Source organism: Columba livia, chromosome 1 (genome assembly GCF_036013475.1).
Source record: "Columba livia isolate bColLiv1 breed racing homer chromosome 1, bColLiv1.pat.W.v2, whole genome shotgun sequence".
Lineage (NCBI taxonomy): Eukaryota > Metazoa > Chordata > Aves > Columbiformes > Columbidae > Columba > Columba livia.
The window spans coordinates 131,257,520-131,284,176 of NC_088602.1; the positions used below are offsets into that span (position 1 = coordinate 131,257,520).

At 41.1% G+C, this 26,657-nt stretch overlaps 1 protein-coding gene and 1 long non-coding RNA gene across 4 annotated transcripts in view; one reads left to right on the forward strand and one right to left on the reverse strand.

Moving 5' to 3' along the window:
• DERA (deoxyribose-phosphate aldolase) overlaps positions 1 to 13,082 on the forward strand; it is a 55,352-nt gene extending 42,270 nt beyond the window's left edge. For all 3 annotated transcript variants that reach the window (XM_065030219.1, XM_065030211.1, XM_065030230.1), the window contains 3 exons: positions 5,223 to 5,335; positions 8,844 to 8,993; positions 10,717 to 13,082. In XM_065030219.1, the coding sequence (XP_064886291.1) occupies positions 5,223 to 5,335; positions 8,844 to 8,993; positions 10,717 to 10,773 (320 nt within the window). In that variant the 3' untranslated portion in view covers positions 10,774 to 13,082. The remainder of the gene's footprint in view (positions 1 to 5,222; positions 5,336 to 8,843; positions 8,994 to 10,716) is intronic.
• A 10,516-nt stretch (positions 13,083 to 23,598) lies between these two features.
• Positions 23,599 to 26,657, reverse strand: part of LOC135575445 (uncharacterized) — a 37,897-nt gene continuing 34,838 nt past the window's right edge. The window contains exon 5 of the long non-coding RNA XR_010466221.1: positions 23,599 to 24,604. This is a non-coding gene — a long non-coding RNA (uncharacterized LOC135575445). The remainder of the gene's footprint in view (positions 24,605 to 26,657) is intronic.

The window sequence follows — 26,657 nt, forward strand, 5'->3', positions numbered from 1 at the left end:
CAACACATGTCAGTTATTCATCTTCTCCTTCGTCGTATCAATAGGGATTGGATTAGAAGGAATGTTCTACAAGCAGCAAGAGCCCATGCTATATAGCAGAGCAACAGAAGGTGGTATGGTTCTTTCTGTTGAACCTTCTAAAGAAATACATTTTAAATGAACACACAAGAAACTAATACTAATTAGGTAATAGTATCCTATGGAGACCTGTGGTAGACACTATAATAGTGCATTAGCAAGCTATGCATAATTCAGGAGTGCTGTATTCTTTCAAGCATCATCTACAGGGAATTTTGCATAAGTATAAACTTCATAATTTGTCCCTTCGTGTGCATGCAGAAGAGTTCCTAAGGGCGTCATTTGGCCCACAGAACACCTGTTACTGGAGGTGGTGTATGAGTGAGGAAGCATCCATTTTGAGTCTTGAAAACAAAGCTGAGATGATAGGATGGGTTGTTAGAAAAGTTGTCTTATTTGTAAACAGTCATTAAACACGGACCCTTATGATTCCCCCCCCCCCCTTTTTTTTTTTCTCCATGGAGGCACTGTTCTGAAAATAATATAAAAAAACCGGCAGTTCAGAAAAGACAGAGTTGCAAGCCAGTGTTTTTCAGACAGACACAGGCATGTGAGAACGTGCATAGGTACATAACCAAGTGGACTGGCAACATAGCCATGTGGGATGGAGTTAAAACTACTCGGTGAGCTACTGCTAAAGTAAATTGTCACAGCTGCGTATTCTTTTCTCCTTCTCAATGGCAAATTTAATCTCCAGGAAATATATTTTATCTTGCAACTGAAGTATGATAAGGACATGTAAGTGAACAATTACAATGATTCAACTGACAAGAATTAGGGACCACATTAGCCTTTTATATCTTGCCCTGCCTTTAATTTTCAGAGGGTTGATAACCTGGTCACCCCAAGTCGGGCTAATTGTGTGTGAATCTTAAGACCCTTATTTTAGGTACACATAAAATAGAAAGATGACTTGCACATGGAACTTTATGCACATTTGATAATGTACTATTTTATCACTGCCACCTTGTCAACACAAACAGCAGGGGCTTATGCAGGTCCCCTCAGCAGCATCCTTCTCTTTGCCACCAGTCCTGGAACTCTTGCAAGGGTATGTGTTCACCCTATGTTGCCACATATTCTTACATCTGAGTTGCAGCAACAAAGATACATTTGTGCTCATTGCAAGTGCTTACAAAGTAGCATGGCATAATTGTCCCTCTGCAAGCATCTCTCTCTAAACTATTGTTTAAAACTGCCAGACGCATCTTTGTTCTTTATTAAGAGTAAGGCAACAATACAGTCTGTAGTTATGAGGAGATAATCATTCCCCAAGGGCATTTGAAGCACTTCGCTACCGAAAGGTTGTGATTACTCCACGACTGCTATACTGCTTATTATTCCTTATTGCTTAATTATGGAACCAGAGCATGTTTCTTGGGTGCTGTCACCTAAATAAGATTCTCCAGTTCTCGTGCTCTGCTTGAGTGGTAAGTGGACTGGGAAGCTTTGTAGTGTTTCAAAATTATGTAGGGGGTAGCAGTAGCATGGGCCAGTCATGGCAGCACTTCTGGCCTTCAGGAGACCAGGACATTCAGGTCCTTCCTTACCACGTGTTTGCTGAGCATTTGGACAAGTCACTCAGCTTCTGTATACCTCAGCTCTGCACCTCTGCTCAGGTGCCACAGTAAACAGGGCTCTGTGGATATCTAGACTAGAGGTAATTTAATGGGCTTCATCTTAACCTTTACATCTGGAGTTTGGCAACATGCTGTGAAGACACCGCTTTTCTTTTTAGCCTGTGCACATTCAGCTGGCTTGTTTTGAGTGGTCTTTGATGTAGTGTGATGACTGAGGGTTGTATGTATATGGAGGGTGAGAGTTAGGGAAAAAGGGATTTAATATCTTAAAATACTCGTCCTGATTTCACAAGGCAGATGACTGCAGCCCAAGTGGTCTAGCTCACAGTGGCACTGAGAGCTTGGTTGCTCTCAACAGCCAGTGGCACTGTTCACATTTCTTAAGGTTTATTCAGGGTTTCCATCTCTGGTTAAAGTAAGTTGATGCAATTTGTGCTGGCTAGGCCTTGGTAGGTTACTAGGTTGGCAGCAAGCCCACCTGAAACAGGCTTCTAATGCTTCTGTGTTTCAAACAGTCTTTGATGTCTCCACTCTTTACTGATTCAATGAGTCTTACATGACTTGCTGCCGTGAAATGCAATGTAGTGTTGTGGTTACACACTGGAAAAGAGTGGTGTGAGCTCTTCCAGCCTAGACATCTACCCTGGCAAACTCATTTTTTTTTAAGTCAGTGTTTCATTGAATTGTGTAATTCACCCTAAGGAAGGAGAAAGCCATCAGGATTTGTTTAACACTAGCCTTGACTTTTTTGAGTGCGTACATTCATAAGAAGATGGGATGATGGGTGATAAGTTTCTAAATCATCACATAAATTTCTAGATGAAACTCCTGCTGAACATTCCTTAGACTTGTTTTTGAAAACTTGAATAAGAAATAGACTTGGTGAAACTCCTTTATTGTTACAAGGTTGGCATAAAGTCTATTTAATGAGGTGTTTTTTATGGCAGTGGCTGATTTTTAAATCCCCCTTTTCACTCCTGAAATCTAAACGTTAATAGCATCTTGCATTGTGGCGCTCTCTGCTAGTGTGCATCTTCATCTTCTGCAAGAGGCTGCATGCAGTCCTGCTAGCAAGATCTTGTGTCATAAATAGAATTTGTTCAGGAAATAAAAATGTATTGTTTTCATTGTTAGAGGATGCTACTAAATTGGCTGTATGTTTGTCTAATAATCACATCTAAAGCTGATTATTCTGGTAATAGCCTTAAGATATTATTTAAAAATAAATATATAAATGCACTACTTTTGTACTAATACTAGTTTTTAATCTCTTCTTGTTTCTATGAAGTCTGAATGAGATTTTCAAAATTGAATAATAATTTGATCCGTTAATCTTTTGAAGCTAGTAATTTTATTTTCCCCTCTTTGCAGTCTCTGAGGCTCACAAATGAATAGAGCTTCATTACTGGAGTCTGCATTTAATAACCATTATCCATTATCTTGTAATTAAGACTCCCTGTAACGAATCATGAGGACAATGCAAAAATACATAGTACATTTCTTTAATGAACTGGAAAATGTTCATCTTGTTCTATTTAGTAATGAGTTGCTGAATAGTCGTTAAATCCACTGGAGAATAGAGCTAGATGGATTTTGAAGACTATCTTGAGTTTGTGGTTAATCTATTAGAATTAAAATTTCATCTTCTATTTTTATCAACAGCTGATTAGAAGTCATTCTGTTTGACCAAATTGATTAGAAGACCATATACAAGGGCAGCTGTTGTTTAATGAAAGTTTTTAATGAAACTGTACCATAGAGACTTGTAATTATAAGACTTATAAAAGCTTTGACTTACCTTATACTAGAAAAAATGAAAAGTATTGCGCTGAAGGACTTTAAGTGCTACATTTCGAAAAGGAAATTAAAAATATAATTTGGCAATGTTAAAGTCCCACTTCTACTGCTATTTGTTTTAATGTGACTATCAGATTTCCATAGTGTCTCTCTGGAAGGGAGTAGCTCTGAAATATGTAACTCAATTGTCTCTTATATGTGCTCCATTCTTTGCAAAGCTCAATCGACTATTAATTGCCTCTTCTGCACATTGCACCTTCTCTGGAGTTGGAACTTTTTTACTTGAATAACTCTTTCTGTTTAGAATGGGAATTGTCATAGGATGGTGCAGTTGAATCACAAATGGCTTCTTTAATGCCTAACAGGAAGCCTACAGAGAAAATTGTGATCTTACAAGGCAGAGTGTTAGTGACACTGTTTGATTGTGTTTAAATTACAGGATGCAGAAACATGCCTGGCTTTGTCTTAACTTCCCATCAGGCTGAGACCTACCTGTGTGCCAGCATTCATGAGGAAGACAGGTCTTTGGAGTGTGCTCCTGTACACCCTCCAAATGTATCAATAGTCTGGGCTACTTGTTGATTTGGGCCAGTAGTGAAACCTCCCTTGCTCCCTCTAGGAGATGTCGCAGAGGCATCGTCATTCAAATAAGAGACAAAATGGACCCTACGCCAAATTTGAAGAGGAAGCAGATGCAGTTCCAATTGACTGAAGTGGATGATTCACTACTACATGATGTTTGAATTATCCTTCTCCTTCTCCCAATTACTTTTGATAATTAACGATCCCACAGTACACCTTTTCTAAGAAGTCGGTTCCCAGGGATAAAGTGTGCCCTAATGCAATTGAAAAAGTTTTGTCATTGTATGGTGTCAATGCAGGATCAGACATCGCAAAGCAAATTTTTGGTTAGTTTCTTAGCTTTTTGTTATATTGTGCTGCAGGATTTGTTTTAAGCCACCTCAGAAGAGCAAGAATGCACAAGAATACTATGCAAGTGATAGGTGGTAAAGAATATTGTTCACAAGTGAGAAAACAGGAAAAAAAAAAGACCAAGGCTAACTCTCTTTCTTTAAATAGCACAGATATTTTGACCTTGTTACTGCATTATACCATGGCTTTAAGTATAGTAATTTGCAATGTTACAATTGCAAAATGCATAAGGAGGGACTTTTTCCCCTGTTTACAGTATTTCACAGCTGGTTTCATAAATACATGTGGGATTTTTTTCCTTTCACTTTAAACAGCCCTGGGAAATACAATACTAGACTGTCAAATGCCAGACTAAATGGATGCAAAGTTAAATTAGAGAAACTGATTAATTTATTTTTTGTTCAGAAGGATCCTTGTGGAAATACTAAAACGTTGATTTATAAGCAAAATTTCTTCAGAGGAAACAATTCCCATTGTTGTGGTTAGTCAGACACATTCCTATTAATGTATATTTACACATAGATTGAGTGTCCATCAAGGAATATACATTACGTTGGACTATCCAGAAGAGATCGTTGGTCTGATAGCTAGAACAAAGAATTAAGAGCTGGGGTGTTCATTTAGCCCCTGGTTTGTCAAACTGAATGGGTATCTCACCTTCCTGCTCTAGTCTCGACCAGAGCAAGATCAGCACCAACACCAAGGGGACATTCGTATAAAGAATCGCTTCATAATTACTATGAAACATGAGGACATCGCTGGAGGGCGTGGTTTATATATGTGCAGAGTGGCTCGTCTTCTAAAACTACCATAAAGCTTTTCACTTCCTTTCAGGTTCTGATTTTATAAAGACATCTACAGGCAAGGAAGTGGAAAACGCGACCTTTCCAGTTGGAGTAGTCATGATGCGAGCCATTAGAGAGTACTACTGGCAAACTGGCAACAAGGTAATTCTCACTACCTTTATAAAAACTAGCCAAACAGGCTCACTGAGAAGGAAGACTGGAATAAGTTTCAAAATGCAGAACATATAAATCCATGTATATAACTTCTATGGCTGTATGAGCAATAGGTAACGGGACTTCTTTCTTGTATTCCTCACTTGATTTGCTAATAATTGTATACTTTAAAAAACAAACACACCCCCCCCAAACAAACAAACAAAAAACAAAACCGAAAAATACCCACAAAAACTAAACCCAAAAAGTAAACACTTTTGGCTTTCTTCCCTTGAATAACTTGATGCATACCCTGCTGCATTTGGATTTGAGTTTTGTTTCACCATTTAAGGTATTTACATGGTTATTTCAGTACCAGGGCAGATCTCAAGCTGACAGTGATTGTCATACTCCCATAAACCTTGGTGGATCTGTACAAATTTGGGGTCATCAAGAGTCTGTCCAGTGTACACAACTGTATTTTCTGACTCTGTTCTGTCAACACAAGAGAGAAATTCTGCTCTTTCCTCCCTTGTCAGGGGGACTTTCCAATGGGACAAGAAGGCAGATGCAGTTGGATCCTGTTGTCCGGGATGGAGGGAGGGAGGGACAGGACCCAGGAGAATGTTATGTCCTGGGATATGCCATTTGTCTGTCAGGTCGCTGTCAAGTGAGGTCAGTGGAGGTTTGGAACAGCGGGGAGCATACAACAGAGCCAGTGATGACCTGTCTGTCCATCTATCCTTGCACTGGAGCAGTGAGAAGGGAGAATGTTTTCTCTGAAGGCTTAAGCTACCCTTTACCTCCTCTGTCCCCTGGCAAGTAGGAGCTGCCAGTTAGATCTGGAGCTGGTGTTTGGCGGTGGGCTTTGTCCTCACCTACAGCCTCTGGCAAGGAGACTGTATCTTAAGCTAAAACACTCTCTTCCTGTTTCTGGGTCACCTTTCCATCCTCTCCAGCTCACCCTTCTGTCCCTTCTGCAGGTGGCCTTTTGAGGTGTGGTGTTAGGACATGGGATGCACAGTGGGATAGGGGCTGAGATGGCTTCAGGGGCTTTTGGAGCTTCGGGATGATGTGACAGCAGGTTGGACATGTGTCTGTGTGCTCTCTGTAGTCATCCAGATGAGGCCAACATGGATCCTTGAGCTGTTCTGACTCCTCCCTTCCCCAGCCTGCATCTCCCCCTGCCACACAACAGCTCGGGCAGCCCGGATAGTTACGCCTCTGCAGGAGCATCATGGCTGCTGCCAACCTGAGGCAGATCCCTGGGGCCGGGTGACTCACGTTGGCACCAGCGCTGCTAACGCGGGCTGTGTGCCAGAGGTTGAACTCTGCTGCATTAACGCAGCTTTGTACCTATAATTGGATATAAACGTTGAATTCACCTTTTGCTTTAAAAGGATGCATTCACTGCATAAAATGTGTTATTGAGTGCTTATGTGTGTGTCAGTGAATTGGATGTAAACTGACTTTATGTGCTTGTATTAACTGAAGACAATATTATCAGTGATGAGATTTCTAAATGGTTTCTTTAACAAACTAATTTTGCTGCTGTAGGGGTGCTTTCTAGCAAGGCATTGGCTGGGAAAAACACGTTAATATAGAATTTAAACTTCTTCAAGGAAAGGAACAAGTTGCGGAGTAACATTTATTGAATGATAAGCTGTGGTGGTGATATGAAAAGTGTGCAATATAATGGGAAATAATCTTTTCCTGTCATTATTGAAGGACATACATAAATTGGTTTTTCTGTTGGGAAAACCCCCAATCCAGAAAAACTTATTACTTTTAATAATATAAGGTGAAGAGAAAATTCTTGAGGAGATGAACTTATTAAGCAAAATAATGAAATGCCGTGAAATAGCAGGAAAGTGGTAGCTGGACTTTGTACTGCTCTTGAATTAAATTCTTCCCCCCCTTCCTTTTTGCATTTTTGTAGCAGTCAGATGTGCCATTTGGAAAGCTGGTAAATGGAGGAGAGGACAGGCTTGTCTTTGTCAGCTTTTTTGCAAAGAAAAGAGCTTTCAGAATTTGCTAAAAGAACACGGAGTTCTGCATGGTGTTTTTAATTCTCTTATTAACTATATTTTACTTGGGTTTGCCACAGATTGTCTCAGAGAGTTATAATATTTCTAGGAAGAAATCTAAATTTGAATTTTTTAGAATTTCTCTTCCTGAGGGAAAACACATTCTCACTGTTTTAATTTATTGTCTAGAAAATGCTTTTCAATTGCTGTGGTTTAAATTCCTTTTGGAAATCTGATTTTAACAGATTTATGCATATACTCATGCATGCATGTATGCATCCATCCATCCACAAAAAACACAGTCTTCATGTTTTGCATTTATCAAGCTTTTTCCTGTCTTATTGGAAATGTATATATAGAAATCAGAACAGTAATTCTTGCTGAAGGAGGCTGATAGGAAGGCGCACCCAAGGTAAAGGTTTATTGCAGAGGGAAATGTAAAAAGAATCACTGTGTGCTACAGTACAGTTGTTCTTTTTTTTTTTCCTACTTCTCCTTGGTTTTCAAGAATTTAGTAAGCTGCTGCTGGCCAACATTTTGGTTAATGCAGGTGAGGAATTTTTTGATGAGAGATCTGATAGCTGCGTGTCACAAGCTCTGTCTCAGAATGAGATGTGTTTACGTGACATGTAAACGAAAGACTGCTACTATGGGTGCACACCAGGTCACCTCAGTGCTGACTCTGTACTGCAGGTTGACCATGGGATTCAAGACATGCTTCACCTCAAAGATAATTTTTTCTTGGCGTGTGTGCCTCTGCATACATGGCAATTCACCTGCCCAAATATGACTTGTGTCTCACATCAAGGGACTGAAAGCGTATCCAGTATTGTTGGGAGAGAAGTTTGGCAGTTCCTGTGAAGCACAAAACTTTTGATTTTTGGTAAAACCAGACCTAATATCCCCATTTAGAAAAGTTCAGTGAAAATTAAACCTCTGATAGGTTTGAATGTACAGCCCGATCATGTATAGCTCTGGTGCATATGCTTTTATAAGGTACAGCCATCTCTTATTGCCCTCCCCATGAGTCAGCTGTGTCACATGCTTTATTTCAGCATCCTTGGTGTTATGTTATTGCACATGTATTTGTTCTTATGTATTTGGTATTAGATTGCAACATGAGCAGTAGGTCATATGCAGATATCCCGTGTCCTGCTGGGATCCCTTGGCCTAATATGTAAAGGGCAAAGAATTCCCATTGGGCCTCAAACCCAGCTCCTGAGAAAGTGCACTGGGGATGGAGGTGTTACTCCTTCACTTGCTGTCCCTCGGGACAAAAATTTGTCTTTTGCAGTGATGTCTGAGGCATGATAGCTCTCAGCACTAGTTCAGAGCTTATATTGTTTGCAGTCTGATACTTCCTAGAGCAGAGCTGTTACATATACCACAGGCACTTTGAGACTGCAGGTGTGCAAATGCTGATTGCTCTTCTAGGGTTGCTGATGAATGAAAATGTGTGTTGCACTTTTTTTTTTTTTTTCTGTATAAAGGTCGGATTTAAACCTGCTGGGGGCATTCGGACAGCAAAAGATGCTATTACTTGGCTTATGCTGGTGAAGGACGAACTGGGAGTGGAGTGGCTAAAACCAGAGCTCTTCCGCCTGGGTGCCAGTAGTTTGTTGGAAGACATTGAGAAACAGGTTAGTTGTTAACAGTTTTCAGGTTTGTGGAGATAAAAAGTTATCTTTCTAAATGTGCTGGCTTACTGGTTTTGCAGAATATGCTTTTAGGTGCTGTTTAGAAGATAATAGAACATACATCTAATTCATTATTAATGACAGGTTCACTTCCAGCCCAATATTTATTTAAATTTGGCCTGTCATTGCAGGCATCTGGAACTCTGGCATTCCAGCAGTCTGGGCTAGGTTTCCAATGGGGAGAGCAAATAGGCTCGGTTTGTACATATACAGAGTCTTTTGCAAATGCACTTCCTTGCACTCCTAGCTGTTGCCAGTTCAGCTGACCCTCGCAGACCCTTCGTGTCACTGTGCCGCAACTGTTCACAACACATTCCCATGTTGTGGAGAAGGGCACGTCTCATCCTACATACGGTACTGCTGATAGGGAAGTTTTTTCATATTGATTATTTCCTGGGGAAGAAAAGCAATTGCTTCCTACAAAGCCTCATTTTTCTAATTGTTTTTATTTTTGTGCAGGCTGGTCGCTGTGTTTCTTGACAGACAAATAGCATATGAGGTTCAGTGGCAATGTGTATTCCCAGTGCGAAGAAGGGTTCTGACCTGCCTACCCATGACCAACCGCACTGGTGTAGGGGATCAACCCCAGAGGATACAGCATAGTTGAGAACAGTGTAGTGTCACAGGAACTACTAAACCATTAGGGCTGCTGAACTTCACTCCCATGTTCTCAAACCCAGGAAATGAGGCGACATTAGCTTTAACCAAGAAAATAGTTTGAGAATCCTTGTGCTGTTGCTACTGGTGGGAGAACATAGGATGTAAGGGGTTTGGTGGAGGAAAAAAAAGCATCAGTCTGTTCCCTCTCCGCACCTTTCCTAGCAACTGAAATACTGACATATCTTGAGAAATATAGAACAGCTGAGAGATGTCAGGTGAATATGACTGTTGAAAACCCCTGGCTCCCTCCTGCAATGAGAATAATATTGGCTTGTTTCACTGCTGGACTGCCTCTGCCTCACTCTTGACCTAAAATCGTGTCCCTGGCTATGACAAAGCAGCATGAGCTTTCTTGTTGCCACTTCCATCGCTGCCAAGTCTTACAACACAGCCAGTGATTGTGTTGCACAATTTGTTCTGATTTCTTAACAGTGGCAACTTTCTGTCTGTCAGGGATTGCACAAAGGCCCCAGTCATGACCAAAGCTCTGCTATACTGTGCCATTGAAAAACATCTAAGATAAAATATTCCAATCATTATATTCAATAAAGCAAACAGGTATTTAAATAGAAAGACTCAAACATAGAAAATGAGGAGAACAATCCCCCATCCCCAGGACAGTACAGTTAAAAGAATAGTTTGAAATGAGGCATATAAAACTGTAATCAATTTTGGAGACTTTTAATATTACAAAATAGTACTGAAATCACCAAAATCAGATTACAGTGAGAGTAAAGCATTTTCCTCTACCTGGCTTTTTTTGAAAGCTTAGTTAAAAACAACAAGAGTCTTTGCTTTTTCTTTTTTTCCAAGCAAAACAGCAAGGAGCCTTAGTTCAGATCCTATAAACAAGTATATAAAGGTAAATTACACCATATTCTATGCACACACACACATATAAATATCCATCGTCTTCATCTGGCATGCCTTTAATTTGTTACTTCCTTGACACTCTCAGATTTATAGTCATATATAATTCCATCATAAATTTTCTTTTTTCTTGCAGATTTTCTATCATGTGACTGGCACTTATCCACTTCCGCATGACCTGGCAACGGTTTAGACACAAAATCAACTCAGGATTACTTTTCAAAATAGGTCTTTAAGCAAACAGCGTTCAGAAGTCTTCTGACAACCGAGTGCATACAACAGAATTAAAGGCCTAATTCCCCCTTCTTCATATTTTATAGTGTTTAAAAATATGCTCAAGTCTGCTGGTTGTACTTGATCCAAAAGCAGAAAAAATGGTAATTCTGAAATAGTGAAATAGTTAATACTAGCAGATTTGAAAAGTTAATCTTGCAAAGTCTTCCCCAGACCAGCCTGAAAAGCTTATTAATGGCAACACTAAAGTACTATGGAAAAGATTTAGGTGGCCTGGTAACACTTGGCAGTCTCAGGATGTGAAATATCTATGAAATGTTTCAGATTGCTAATTAAGAGCTACAGATCTTGGAATAGCTTTCTATTCACCTCAGACAAAGTCTTCTGCCACAGATGTGTTGCACTATTAATTGTTATGTTGATTCAGTTTCAAGCATTGTAACCTGAGAAAATGAAACTTGGCTATTACTTTCTTTTATAAAACGTTTCTGTAGCAAAAAAGCCGCGCTTTTTTTGTATTTTTTTCCCCCAAACTTGGGCACAGACATCCATATTTAGACCCGTGAATAAAGGTGTCTTGATTTCTGGAACAGCTGAGTATCCACAGTTGCTCCTGAAGTTAATGGGAGCTCTGGGTGATCAGAACAACTGAAAATCAAGCAGCCTCTATATAGGTGCCTAACTATGCATTCAGGGGCCTATTTTTAGGCATTTCACTCTTAAAATTTTAGTCTAAGTTGCTTAGAAGCTCCCATTCCTGTCTCCTGTCATTTTAAAACACATTCATGCAAATCTTTGCATTTTAGTCTAGGGGAGTTTGACTGTCAGTTTCTAGGTGTCACTGCTATGCTGGTTGAACTTCAACTTTGCCATTCTAAAAGCAATTCTTTAATTTAAAAGGTAATTTGAATTGTGTCCTATACAGGGTTTACAGCTTTAATGTAAAAAGTACTTTTCTCGGAGCACATCAAGAATAATACCAGAATCATCAACACCTTTTGAGTATCAGGCTGGAGCTAGTGGATTCATTATCTCAGAACTGCATTCTGCTCACTAACCAGAGTTGTACTAAAAACTTAATTATCTTATCATCATGACTAGTCTCACTGACTTAAGTAGGTCTCATCAGGGAAGTAAGAGGAGCAGGATTTTGCTGTAAATCAAGCTACAAGGTACATTTATTACAGAGAGATCTCTGCTTCATAAATATAATAACTCAGTTATTTATCTGGTTATACCATCTGAATCACTAGTGCTCTACCAAACACCTTGGGTGGACAGGAAAGTTGAATAGGGAAAAAAATCAGAGAAACAACATATACAGGAAACAAAATCCTATATGCAGTGCTCAATACTAAAAACAGGCCTTAATTTCCCAGGAAGTAGTTCATCCAAGGCTCTCAGCCTTTTTCTGGTTTAGGTATCAACACAGAAAATGAGGCTGAGCTGTGACTGTATTTTCACATTTGTTTTCCTGGAAAGTGGCCTTTTTTGTCACAGGTTTTACTTCTGATATCACTGCCAGTTTCTTGAAAGAAAATTCCAGTGCCTGTTTGTGTATTTAGTGGAAAATTCTGCTGCTGAGCTTTTGGAAATACAAAGCCTGCTGTAGCAGGTCACCTCCCACCAGGTGCCTGCCAGGTTGACCCTCTGCTGTGCCCTCCCAGTAACTGCACACTGGGTTTTGCTGCTGTTCAGCTCTAGCTGTATAAATGTATGACTGTATTTCTTTTATGACAGAAAGATACACCTCACTTTAAAAGTACACTTTTTTGTTGTTGGTTGTCTTTTGGACATTTAACACGAAGATAGAAACTAATTTTTGGAGGTACTCAGTTTCTAGATGAAGGACTCTGATTAGTTCTTTAAAAATAATGGAGGTCCAGCTTTGCCACTGAGCTATTCAACACGAGTAACTCTGTTTGAGAACAACCTCTTTCTATTTCTGTTGACAGTCCTCCTTCATTTTGATATGTACATAGGCTGCTGCTGGTTACTTTGCTTTGGAGGGAGCAGATTCCCTTTGCAGTTGGAGGCGTTTGGCTTCCTGGAAAGTCAAACCACTTGTCTTTTCCATGAACATTGCAAACATATCAATGTGAAATATTATGCAACTCCATGCAACCAGTGTTTTGGAAGAAGCTGGATTTCTTGGAAAGTAATTTTAACATTTTTCTGTTTAAATTTTTAAAGTTTTTTTTGAAAAAAAATTAAAATGTAAAAGTAACAGAATCTGTGAACACATTCAAATAAAGATGATTCTGGTTTTGGGGTGGTGGTTTTTGAGGAATAAGCAGATGACTGAGTGTTACAGAGTGTGACTTTTTTGTCACTGTTGACTTCTCTGTGGCTTAAGTGAGTTATCTCCATACAGTCTGTGGTGTAATCCTCCAACATGATCCAAAGCCTTTTCTCTTGCTCCTCCTACAGAAGTTAATGTTGGGGAGCAGTGAGGTCAAGCTGCCAGTACCAGCCAAGTGCTGGTCTGTTGAGAGCCTGGATGAGGTGAGGAGATGAACCAGAGCCACAAAGTCCTGTTGGGATCAGCAGGGGACAGGGCTGGAGACCTGTGACAGACATGTCAAAGACAGCTATCCAGGAGACAGCTACCAACAACATGGGTCCGAGGTCCATTCCCAGAGGCAGGGCTGGAAACCAGCACTCCTACAATGTAGCTTGACATAGCTGAGGGCCCTGGACTGAGCTGGAGTGGGGCTCCTGGGGCTCTGGCCTGGGTGTGGGGAGGCTGGGCAGAGCCAAAAGAGTCACTGGACTCATTCCAGTACTGACCTTGTGAGAAAACCAAACACAGAGGACAGACACACATTTTGAGCTCAGGTCGGAGGCTGGTATGGCAGGACTTACACCCCTACCTACTGGGAACTGGAACTCTTGGTGTAGTTTCCTGAGCTGTGGCCCTTTGCCTTGGCCAGCACTTCCACCATCCTCTCCTTCATCTTTCTCACTGCTGATGGCCATTTCCTGCTATTTAGTTATGGTAGTCAAGTGGGAGGTGAGATTTATGGAAGCTGCTGCATCACTCCCGCAGACAGGACGTGAAAGACGATGGGGACCTGAACTCAGTCGGGAACCAGGGAGGGGGCGTTGCTCTGTGACTGCATAGACTTTGGGAATAAAGTTCAGATTTAGCACTGTGCTTCAGGCCATTAGAAAAGGAACAGGCAATTATGCACTCCCATCTAAATATATTTCAGAGTAAAACATATGTTTTGTTCATGTCAGTCTTGTATACTAATTTATTATTTTTTAACACTTATTCATTTAGGATTTTAAATAGCTTCATTTTGTAAGCCACATTACTTTGCAAAGAAGAATAAATTCAAGAAGAAAGTCAAGTAGAAACTGCAAATCTAGAAGATTCTGCATCAGCTTATTTACAAGAAGAGGGAATTGGGAGAGAGAGTAAGCTTTTTTCTGGTTTGTAGGAAACAAAGATATTAAATAGTAATTATATGTGAAGTGTATATATCAGCTGGGGCAAGTAATACTTTGATATCTTTATTTCATCAGTTGTGTAAGTTCATTCTTTCATTTCCTTTGTGAAGCAGGGAACATGCATTATATGCCATAGCACATGCTACTGAGACAGAAAATACTGATCTACTTTTAATTTTGTTTTGCTCAGTTGGAATTTTGGCTCCCTGCCTCCCCTGGGGTAAAAAAAAAAATCATCACAAAACAACAACAGCAAGTTTTATCGAAATCTTGTTGAGCTTTTGCTGAAATTACCAGTCCTGTCATCTGGATGATATGTGTAGTGTGCAGTAGAAGGAGGGAATTGCTTTTAATTAGATGTAACTTGCCCAGGAGAGAGGGAGTTGTCCATCTGGTCAGTCCTTATTTAATAGAGCAACCGAGGATAAAAGTATTCTTAATATGCAGCTACATCATAGGACAAATTACCAATTTCTGAAAAAGCCTGAACTGTGCTAAATTAAGAGATGATAAGACTTTGAAAGAAAGAACCATCAGGAAGGGCTGCAGGCTTCTACTCCCCCCCCCCCACACAAAAAAAAAAAGAGTAAGCAAGTGATAAGTGATCAGGTCCTAGGCAGCTCTATTGTACAGACCCTTCCTCTCTTCTAGACAATTTACAGGTCCTCCCCTTTCTGTAAGGACTTACAGAGTAACCACGTACCGAGAGAAAGCGCAAAAAAGTTGTTTTAATATCCTTTAATGAAATTCAACATTGATGCAACAAAGGAGTGCCAACAAGATGCTCTAGCCATTCCTAATGAATAGTGACTTTAAGCGGCTCTGTTTTGAGCACTGGGGACAGCTTGTGGGTTGCTAATTCTTGGAAAATGCAGGATACATGGTCTTCTGGAAACACATTTCCTTCTGGAAAGCTTTCTTGAGATGTAACAGTTTCAGATCTCTGAGATCACAGGGAGTGTTTGAAAACAATAAATTGTGAAAGCATCAGTTTAGAATTGCTTCCTTAGCTGAGATGAAAACAAAGGAATTTTTAAAGAATGTTAACAAACCGAGGTTGCAATACTGGAATTGACTACACTTGTTTTTTCAAGTCTTGCATTCTGTATGGGAGAAGCAGAGAAAGCAGCTTTGCAAGGCTCGGCTGGTGAAGAGTAGCATCATCCCTAAACAGTACAGTGTTGTATGAAACCAGACCCCAAATTGGATGATGGTTTGCCCAGAAAAACAAGGGAAAACTTTATAAGCTGATTTTGCTGTTTCAATAATAGCACAAGCTCTGTCTTTATTCAAGGTTTGGCACGAGTTCTCACCTATTTACTACTCGTGACAAATGGGCAAAGCAGCCAAACAGTTCACTTCCGATGTGTGGGCTTGAGACCAGTGACGAGGTGATCCCCTGGGTTAGGGGTCCCCATCACTGTCATGGACCAGAGAGCAGGTGGGCTGGCGGAGGCTTAGTGCTTAGTGCCAAGGCTTAGTGTCCTGCCTGCCCTCACTGCCCGAGGGGTCACCTGAGGCAGAAAGGTACTAAAGCTGCTCCATCGAGAACTTTTCTTTCCTCCTCCTAACACTCAGACCCAAGCAACCAGCTTTGGAGGAGAAGCTGGAGAATGCGTATTCTCCATGATTTAATTTAATTGCATGTAAGTTGATTAGGGATATTATCTTCATTTCCAGGGGAAATGAAATATTCAGTGGCATCATGTCAGAGCTCTGGCTGAAGGCTGGCACATCTCAGCACTGGCTGCTTTTTGCTGCCTTCAGCAGAGTCCTTGTCTTTCTTCAAAGTACAAGCACCATCTCACCCAGGATATGATTTCTTGCTCTAACTTATTTAAAGGCCTGAATTGAACCAGAGCAAAGAACAACTATCCGGGCTCTGAACGAGAAGTGCTTTGTGTTCTATTTAGCACAAATCTGTTCAATTAAAAAAAAAAAAAAGTGAATGCTGTCACCCCATCTGATAGCGACTGTAATGAGACCTCTGGGAGGGCAGTGACAGGAGGGTGTAGATAAAGGAGAAACAGAGGGGTAAAAAGAGAAGTTGTAAGAAGTAAGAGAGATCATCACCACTGCTGTTATTGCTTCACAGAAGTGCAATCTTTTGTGATCTCTTTGGAACAGGAGGTAAATAATAAAACACAGGGGAGGGAAAAAAATAAAATAAATGTAGTGTGTGAGTGCATGTTAAAACAGATGTCAGATTAAAAATAGCTGAAAAGGAAATTCTACTGTAGGGGAAAAACTGCTTTTTCCTTCAACATTTTATATTTAACCTTCATTAGCCAGGAAGTGGAAGAGCTGTAAAGGAAAAGGGGAACTTTTGTTCTCTGCCTCTGAACGTTAAGAGAAGCCTAATGTGAGTGCAGGGGGGTTCTCTATGGCACGTGGTGCTGGAGCAATCCTCAGGGTGAAGCCTGGAAGCAGCAATGATGTTAAACAGATGCACTGTGTATGCTGAGCCCTGGGACTTGGAGCTTCAAACCTGCAGTGCTGCACATCCAGGTGGTTTCATCCTCTCCATCCTCCCTCCCTTAGTCCCTTCAGGGTTGGTGAATCCTCTAATGTCATAAAAATAAAAATAAACCCTGCAATCTGGTAGGATCTCATCATCCAGTAATGCCCCTCTAACTATAGATCTAGGCATCAGGGACTTCATTCTGGTTTCTTCAGCACTTTTAAATGGGCTATCTCAGTGTTTGATGAACAAACACGTAGTTCTTCCCCACATGGCAGCCAGACCACACCCGTCCTTGGAGACGGCAAGTACTCACAAATGCCACTCTGTGAAACAGTGTCATCCTGGGTCTCTTCTGTTAAATGTGCTCCAGAATGGCTCCTTGAAATTCATGGTCTGAAAAATGACCTGCCCTGCAGGAGCTTTAAATAAATACCTTGAAGACACACTGAGGCTGGACTGGGAACCACTATACTTCTTGGAGAGTTGCATGGATCATTTGACTTGTTCAGGTTAGCTAATGAAACGAGAATAATCTTTACATGGCTTCCTGTTTTATTCCTGAGTTTGAGATGGAGGTTTAAAACAAGAAACCAACAAAAAACGTACAGGTCTCTGTGCCTAATGTCTCAGCTCGCAGGAAGAGTCAGAAATGACAGATATCTTTAGCTACCATTACAATGTGAATGTCCAACATACTCAAACAACTCAAGAGATCTAGAGCAGGCATATTCTCACAATTTCAGAAAAATGTTGTTACTTCTCCCTACCATTATCTTGAACAAATTCCCACAGCTATTTCTTTCAGATACTCAAGCTAAGGAGGAGGCAGCAGAAACAGAAGTAAAAGGCATCCTAAAAGGTGTCCCCAGCAGATGGAAGGCAAAGGTATTTCACAATTTCTGAATCATTTCTTAAGCTTGGCCCGAAAATGCCAAATAAGATCCCAATAGAGAGTCCACCTAATGAGAACTGCTGACAAGCAGGACCAGCGTGGCGCTATGGTGGTTTAGGATTTGCTGGAGAGGAAAGAGCACATGTAGCCCAAAGCAACTCCACAGAGCCCGTCAGGGTGAAATGGGTACGTTAGCAACATGGGAGAGCACTCCCCTTGTTAAATGCGTTGTATTAGACTACAGTCAAATGAGATGGTATGCGCAACACATAATACGATCAGAGAGGATCGATAGGTATTAGTGGCCGCTGGTGGGACACACGCTGCCTCTGCCCACAGACTGCCGCTCAGAGTCACAGCAGAGGAGCACAGACAACCCACAGTAGCAAGGACTTGCCCAGCAAAGGTCTCCAGGAGGTTCCATCTCATTCAATTCACCCCCCAGCCCTGCTTCTCACTAAAAAGATAACTCATGACCTTCTGCTCTGAATAAATAAATGCATAAATAAAAGTCACTTCAACTGCAGGAAAATATCTATCTGCTCTTAATTGAGTGTGTGTTTTCAGAACTGCCTCTTCCAGGGAAAATTTCTTTGTTAAGCATTAATTCCATTTTATTTTGCTGAACGTGTCTGCCATTTTCTCCATTAGAGGGCTGCAGAGCAGTGCGTTACAGTTTTTTAGAATCGGATTTAAACTTGTATATGTACTTTGGGCCTAATTTCCTGCTGTGCAGCTCTCCTGAACTCAATGGGGTATAAATCTGGTGCAACACACGGAGAGAAAAGAATGTGCAGTGTCTCAGAATACATCAGTGCCTTGGGTTTTGCTGATGAGATTAAGAAACGCCAAGTTGCAAAGACAGAATTTTAAATACAAGTGTGACAGGTGAGGCAGATGAGTAAGTTAATTGCTGCTTGTGTGTTTGAACACAGCGCAATTGGTCAATAGGGTATGGTTACAGAAAAGAGTAGTGAAGTGCGTGGGCAAAGCACAGGTAGAGCTTTAAATCCTTCCTTAGAAACTATGCTTATTCTAGGCAGAAGTTAGAGTCTCTAGCACTTAATAAGAGTCATAAACATTATATTCTCCTTTATGCTCCAATTGTGGTGTTGGCAAGCTAATTGCTTGGACTGAAATTTTCTAGGTAGATATCCTCCTCAGTTGAACTTTATTCTAAAAAAAGAGGCAGAAAATAAACCTGAATAAAAATATGGAGTGGGCTGGGGTTTTTTAGCCTACACCTAGAAACTTTGCCAGTTGAGCTCTGTGAAATTCCCACATTGCAGAGCATGAATCTGTGGCAAGGGGGAGAATGGTTCTGATCCTCCGCACCTGCTTTTCCTGGTGTTAGTGCGGTGCGTGGTGCCAGCAGGATTGCAATGACACTGCAGGCAAAAGATGGACTAGAGGGAGAGAAATATACTGGCACAGCACAGAGAAATCAAGGAAACAGGGAGTGCCAGTGTGAGCAGGGAAAGTGGAAGGAAAGGTACTGGGGGAAAGGTGCCTCAGAATACCAGAAGGAAGAACTGGCAGCTGCACAGCAAGAGTGAGGAGATCTGGGCAAGAAGAGTGGGAGATGAACCTGCCAGAAACATGGTGCCTCATCAGGAGAGGAGGAATATTGAGACCAAAAGAAAATGGCTCACAGACCTGATCTCCCATCCATGAATTTATTTTGGGCATGGCTGGAAGACAGACAGACAGATGGACCAGGGAACATCGTCACTGAAAGTGGCATTTACAAAGGTTGAGATACAGTGGTATGGGCAAACTTAGTGACTTGTAACTTTGAATGCTTTGCCCTCCAGACCTCAGTGTTTATTCCTTGTTTCTTGTCATGCATCTTGCAAATTTTCTTCATCTGAGCAATTAACCCATTGAGGGATTGATTTTTTTTTTATTTTTTTTTTTTCTGTTTTCATACAGTACTCACTGCAATTCGTTGTGGTTTCTGGCTGGTGCCCTTCCATGTCACTAATGTAAACAGTCAATAGCATTTCGATGGAGGTAAATGTGAATTCCAGCAATGGAGGAGAATGGTCTCATACAAAGTAGTGGGATTATATCAGGTGCATCAGACAAAAATAACAAGTGGAAAATTTAGGATGAGTACCAATAAGTTTTTCTGTAAGTAGTTGGGTGACACTGTTTGACAGCCCCCTGGGGAAGCAGCAGGAGCCCCTCAGCTGGGACCTGACCCAATACGAGACAGCTATGTTCAGAAATCATGAGCCTGTGTGGGGAGGCAGATGGGCTGGATGGTCTAATGGGTCCACTCCACCTTAAACTTCTCTGATTCTGCACAGCCTTCCCCAAAAGCTGGCACAAAGGAGTGTCAAAAGATGCAATACATATTCATGGACGTTTCTGGAGCTGCAAACTATGAAAAGAAATCAAGCCATTCTCATCCATGGATTGAAATTGAGAGTACACTCTAATCCAAAAGGATACCAGCTCACAGAGTGGTGTATGAAAATCTTATAAAGCTCTGGAACACTCCATAAATAATTTTCAAACAAGGAGCTTTTTGTTTCAGTGATGGCAGTACTAGAAAGGAAGAATGGCAAATAGCCGTCAAAAAGCAGCTGAAACAGCCTGCACTCTGTACCGATGTTAACTTTAATCACTGCAAGAGTTACATAGAGAGTTATCAGTCATTTATTAGAAACTGCAGATGATCATTGCAGAGCTTTAGATTAACGTGGACCAGAGCCTGGTACCTTGCCAATGGGGCACCACGTGACAGGCAGCCCATGGAATAAACATTCTGGCATGTCAGCACGCTATAAATCCTCCAAATGAAAGAAATTAAAAAGCCAGCAGCAATTTTGAAAATGATTTATGATTGGAGGTGCACTTAGGAGTGCTTTTATTGTCACAGGAACATCTCCTTTCGCATCCTTAAGGTGACAGACCCCCTCTGCTTCCCTCTGCATTTCTCAGGCTACCCTGTGGAGGTGAGCACCCTGGGAACATGCTGGGTGGGAGGGGGGCATATGGGCACTTCAGCAGCACCCCCTATGTTGTGCGGGTTAGCTTTGTACCGCCCAAGGCTGAGAGAACTGCAAATCTGTTCTGACATTTTGAGTATGTGAAAAGACACCAGTTATGGGGTGTTCTTTTTTTTCTTTTACAACTGTACCATAAGCATGCTCTTAAGTGCACGTATAAACATTTTATAACATGGATTTGAAATAACACTTGAAAAATAAACTTGAGAATAGCTCCTAAGCAGAAGGTATTCTTACCAAAATAGCAGTCTGTTGCAAATCAACCCTTTGCTCCATACGTAAAATGATGCAGCACTATCTGTTAGTGTACTTCTAGTGTAAATATTACTAAATGTTTCACAAAAATGCAGTTTTAGTACTAATATGGATATGCTTTCTTAAACAAAAAGTGCCTTCTATATAAACTGAAAGGCAGAAGATTGTGATTTGCAGGCAGAGTACTCTGTTGCCTTTCTAAAGAACAGCAGTGATGATGTTAGTGAAAGCCCTTGGTATCTGATATATACAAGATATGGGCATGACAGTTAATTCTGCCTCAAGCCAGTGATACCCTGGGCTATGGACACAAACCTACCTGCAGCATTGCTGCCTTCCTGGTTTCTACTTTGCTCATGCCTCCAGGCGCTTGGCCTTGTGCCTCTTGTTCTTCCGGGGTAGCACTGGGGTGTTGCCCACAGGGTGCCATGCACATGTACCCAGCAGGGCCAGCTGGTTTGGAAACACTGGGGTTAGCAAACCTGCCTGATCGTTAATGCTTCTGTCCACAGCTGGAACAAATTTTTTAAAAACATCGTTTGCATGGGTGATTATTTCAGTTAAAGGCTTACACGTCTCTCAGTATTGTCTATCTTCTTTAGGTGATTGCGGATACATGTATTGATCTAAAACCATTTCCTCTGCGTGTTCCCACAGCTGACTTCTTGGAAAGGGTTGATTTTGCATCTGTCTACTGATCCTTATGATGTTCCTGTCCCGGAGCAGCACAGCAAAACAACTTTTTATAGCTCAGTTGGAGATCGGCTCTTCAAAGCCAGCAGCTGAGGAGCTGTCTTATAAAACTCTGCATGTGTTTGCCAAACGTGACTTTTCCTTTGCTGGGCTTTGAACTCCCGCAAGGTTCTTTCACCCTTTGGGGGGGCCCACACTTACTTAGACCCACTCGCATGCCCATGTCCATCAAAGGCTAGGCAGTGCCTCCTGCCTGGGACACTGTGAGTGACTGATGGCATGGGGCACAATGCTGGTTACGTGCACAACACACGGGAATATGTGACCTTATGGGGTCCCTTCTCACCCTCACGTGGGGTCGATGTGATAGGAGGGCATGAGGTTTAAAGCTTTTGGGGATTACTTATGGAAGGCGTTTCTTGAATTTGCAAGTGTTTATTTACATTTTGCATCTTAGTATCATTGTTTATCTGTTGTACTGCTGATATTGACCTTGGGTGTATAGTTCACTGATTGCCAGTTAATTACATGTCATTAATAAATCAATAACCTGCTTTGATCCTGATTTGCTTTAAAACATATGAATGGAGCAGCTTTTCCCTGCAACAACACTAATATTTCTCTGTCCATTTCTCGGAAGTAAAGCAATGAAGCTGTAAAACAGCTGCCTCCTGAATGCAGGTATCTCTTTACATGTACCATACCTCATCCACCATGCTGAACAAAAGAGGTAGAATGAGATAAGAAGGACCTGGACACCAAGTTCCCTATGGCACTGGAAGTGAAGGGTACAGCTAAGTGTTTTCCAGGGAAGCAATAACTCTGGGTGGGGGAGAAGACCAGCATGGTCTTGCAGCACAGGGAGAGTACTGTAAGTTGTACAAATTGTGCCAAGCAAAACTGGAAGGACTGGAGTCACCTCAAATCGAGTGTGCACAAGGAGTGTTTTAAGCCATTCAGGCTTCCTCCTTGCAAAGCCTGTGCTGAGGCACTGCAGACTTGCAACTTGGTAGCTTCCCCCGCTCTGTACAGACCAGGTGTTAGTTTGCTGTGTGCATCTAGTCTGGTCTTGATCTCCCTTCCCATTTTACTGACTGCTGAATAGAGGCTGCTATGACAGTAATATGCACCTGTAGATCTCTATATAATAAGAAATAACCTGAGGTAACTTCTTCATCTGCCTTGCTGGTTAAAGTTCCTCCTTATTTTTCTAGTTTGGATTGGTATAGAAATGCTAAGCCATCATTTTATCAAGGCAGATGCTTCTAGAAATGCAAAATGCAATAAAAAGTGATTTAAGAATTGTGTTGTGTTTAAAACAAGAATATGAGGAGATATAGTGAAGGACATTTTAGCATGTATCTGCTCCATAACAAGTTCTCCGTCCTGAGTGGAGGGGCATGTCTGAAACGGTGGCCTGGGAGCCAGCCGTGTTCCTCAACAAGCCCAGGGGCTGTGATCCCACTGCAGAACCCTATGCACCCCCAGACTGGTATTCCAACATTAGAATCTGAACCACTTGCGCACAAAGTATCTGTGGTTTTATTAGCAGCTCTGCCCATGTTCCCCTGCCAAGAAACCCACATCAAATCTCCCAGAGGACTGATTTCCATTCTTGGAGAAAGATCTCACTTTCACAGTTTGTAGGGATGTACGCCTTGTCTCGCGGGGCCTTTTCCTCCCTCTCTCTCACCCACCCCATCAACACTCCAGCATGAAGATGGGATGCCATCAGGCGCAGTTATTAATACACAATGGAAGTGCCATGTGTGATTGTCTGTGACTGCTCCAGTGTTTTATGTAATGCAGATTTAGAGATTTCATTGTAAAGTCACTTTAAACTCTGAACTAATGGGTAGTTTGGCAACAGCTTCTAAGTATGAAATCATTATTAATTCCTTTAGTACCATAATAACATTGATTTAGATGAACTCTTATAACATAGAAATTGTATAGTATTTAGCTGTAATTAACGTCCCCTAATTAGGAAGTGTTGCCAAGTAGTTTTCTCTGCTGGCTCTGTTGTACTTAAGTGCAGCTGGATGAAAATTAACCACAAAGGGAACAGCTTGTGTTTTATGTGAAGTTTGCCTTTGATTGATTAAAAAAATATTTCTTGGTACTTTATTTTATTATCAAAAAGGGTGCACTGGATTATCAATGTTACAGAAAGCCACAAAGTCCACATGCTGTAAACTACACACACATTTGTATAGTATATAAGCCCAATGACTTATCTACGCATTCAGAAAATTCACAGATTTATTTTGTCTCAATACCACAAGTTACCATAATAAAAATGAATCGATGTTAATGTGGCTGTCATTAATAAATTCTGAAGAAATTTAAGCAGAATTAGCATAATTTAATGTCCACTCAGAGGAAAGAGTCATGTACAGCAAGCTGAGAGGCATTTGTTGATGTGAAAAATGCTGACATTTTTGGAAATTCAAATTATAAATGAAATACTGCTGTCAGTTTACTGTGCAACTTCGTAACATATGGTGCTTCTGCTGGTGGGTGTTATTTCAAAGTTTGCAAATCACACTATGAGAGTGTCCCTCTGGTGAGCTTTTGCAACGCTTAGCAACTGTGAATCAAAAGTGACAGTACAGAGGAAGAAGGACTAAAAAAAATTTATCTCTCTAAGTCAGTAGAACAAAGTACATGATAAGTTAATGCATTTTTACAGGGAGAAAAAGGAGGGCAACATGCTAAAGCTAAAAGACATCCAGCACCGCTATTCTTGCAGAATAATGCACGAAGTCTTCTAAATTGTTAAAATAAAAATATGTTTTCTCTCTCAGTCTCTTTGACTTTGGTATGACAGGAAAATTAAAACAACTGGCACATAGAACATATAATGGTTCACTTTCAAAATTAGGGAAGTTGCTTCAAGACGTAATGCAATCTCCTCAGAAGGTCCAGATGTTTCTTTTACCCACGTCTCTGAAAAAAGTTCCTATGAGCAGAAAATAGCATTTGCCATTTGAAAAGCGTTGTCTACCCAGGGCTGTCAACACAGAGGAAAGAAGACAGAAAAAAAAATAAGTTCGGTATTAGCCCAGCAATGTGGATTCCAACAAGCCTGATAAAAAGCATACACTGATAAGGTAGATTTAGATAACTAAAATACCACAGTTTTCAAGAATCTGCCACCCAGTGACCCCTTTAACATGCATATATGCTATCAAGAAGTGAACATAAAATTTGGATTCATTGTGATTTGATCTGACCATAGTTGCTATTCATTGTTCTGCTCTGGGTAGTCTTTTTTGGCACCAAGATAGAACTGTGGCTGTGTGGTACAGACCTCATCAATTTGCCAATCAAGCAGGCTGAGAATAGAAAGTGATGGAGCTGTCAGTAGCAGTTCAACCATAAGCAATTCTAAACTAAGCAATTTGGAATTTTAAATAGTTATAATGACCAAGATTCTCTTCGTTGGCCCTTAATTACTGGAATGTCAATTCAGCTGAAAATTGCCTTTCCAGGTAATGATAATTCTTAGAAAAGTCTTTGCTTATACACCCACCCATAGCACTCATTAAGTCAAGCTTCTTCCTTTTGTCTGAAGAGCTGTCAATTATATGTGACATCACCAATCATCTGCCATCTAAAAAATCTCTAGACTGTCTTGCTGAAGGCAGGCTTATTCTCTTTTAGCTGTAGCACTCTGCGTGGCAGCACAGCCCGCTGTTACAAGCAGCCTTGCACCAAATGAGTGTAATGAGTTGCCCAGTCTTGGCACTGCTGAACGATGGGCTACTCAAATTGAGTTGTTGGCATCTTGGGTGAAACGTAAGGTCCGTGAAATAGCAGTGCATGTTTCAGGGTGTGAAGGGAAACTCCACTACCCAGTCCTTTATGGCACTCAAAGAGAAGGTTGACATCTCCTTCATCACTTCCAGAAAGGAAAGGGAGAGGGAAGTTGCTGGATTCGCTATATCAGAAGGCTCCACCTGAGATGGGCATAAGGGATAGAGTTGGGTGGAATGAACCTGTGGTGCATGAACACATCCGTATGGATTACATATATCATATTTCTTATATTTCTTTTGCAGCAATCTGCTATTTCCAGTTCAGAATGATTGCATTGCATCTGTCCATGTCAATCTACATTGGTGGACATCACCAGTTGCTTTCGTTTTGAGAGAAAAAACATTGAAAAGATGCAAAACCACTTCCATGACCAGAGTGTGTATGTCAACAATCCATTGTTACTGCGACCCATGCTAGTAATATTATTTATTTCTGCAGAAGGCCAACAGCACCCTGCAGTAGTAGGTACAGAACAGCTATGCTTTGTTCCCCTCTTCCAGTCTCACTGGAGCAGACTTTGCCTTCTGCCTTCATATGAGTAATATGGAATTCCAGGGAAAACAAGAAAAAGTAAGAGCAGCACAATCACACCTGCTGAAAAAGTCTGTCACAGATAGAGAGAATTCAAGTGCCCATGCACCTAAATTCAGACTAATTCAAATAACTCACTGCCTCATCCTGGCAATGTGGGGTGTGCCTAAGGTCGTATTATACCCCTTGTACACCATGGCCTATATGTGGCATTGTTTTACACACAAAAAAAGAGTAAAGAGTAAAGGGACTCCATTATTGGTTTGAAAAGAGGAGAGGGTTTCTTCCATGCTGCTTCTTGACCATGGGTCCTTCCCTCACCAGCCCTACATGCTGAATGTGACATTCCACCACATCTGTAACAGCTGGATAAGAGCTGCAATGATATTCTCACAGTCAAAACTGTTTCTTACCAGTTTGGATGCAACTTGCTCACTCTCTCTCCCCACTCCTGATTCTTCACTTGCACACAGTGAAATAGTAGGGGCCTTAGGCAGTGGGGAAAAAAAGAAAAACACCAGCCCTCAATAAATCCCCTTAAGGGCCCATTTTAATTCTGCTTATGCTCTTGATGTGCAAGTTCTTACCCTGCTATCCCCCTAGAAGCAGTTTATTTCTGTCTGTCAGCACTGCCAAAGTGACAAAATCCCCTTTCCCACCCACCATGTAATTGCTCTGTTGTTGCCCTTCCCACACATGCCTGTAGAAAGAAA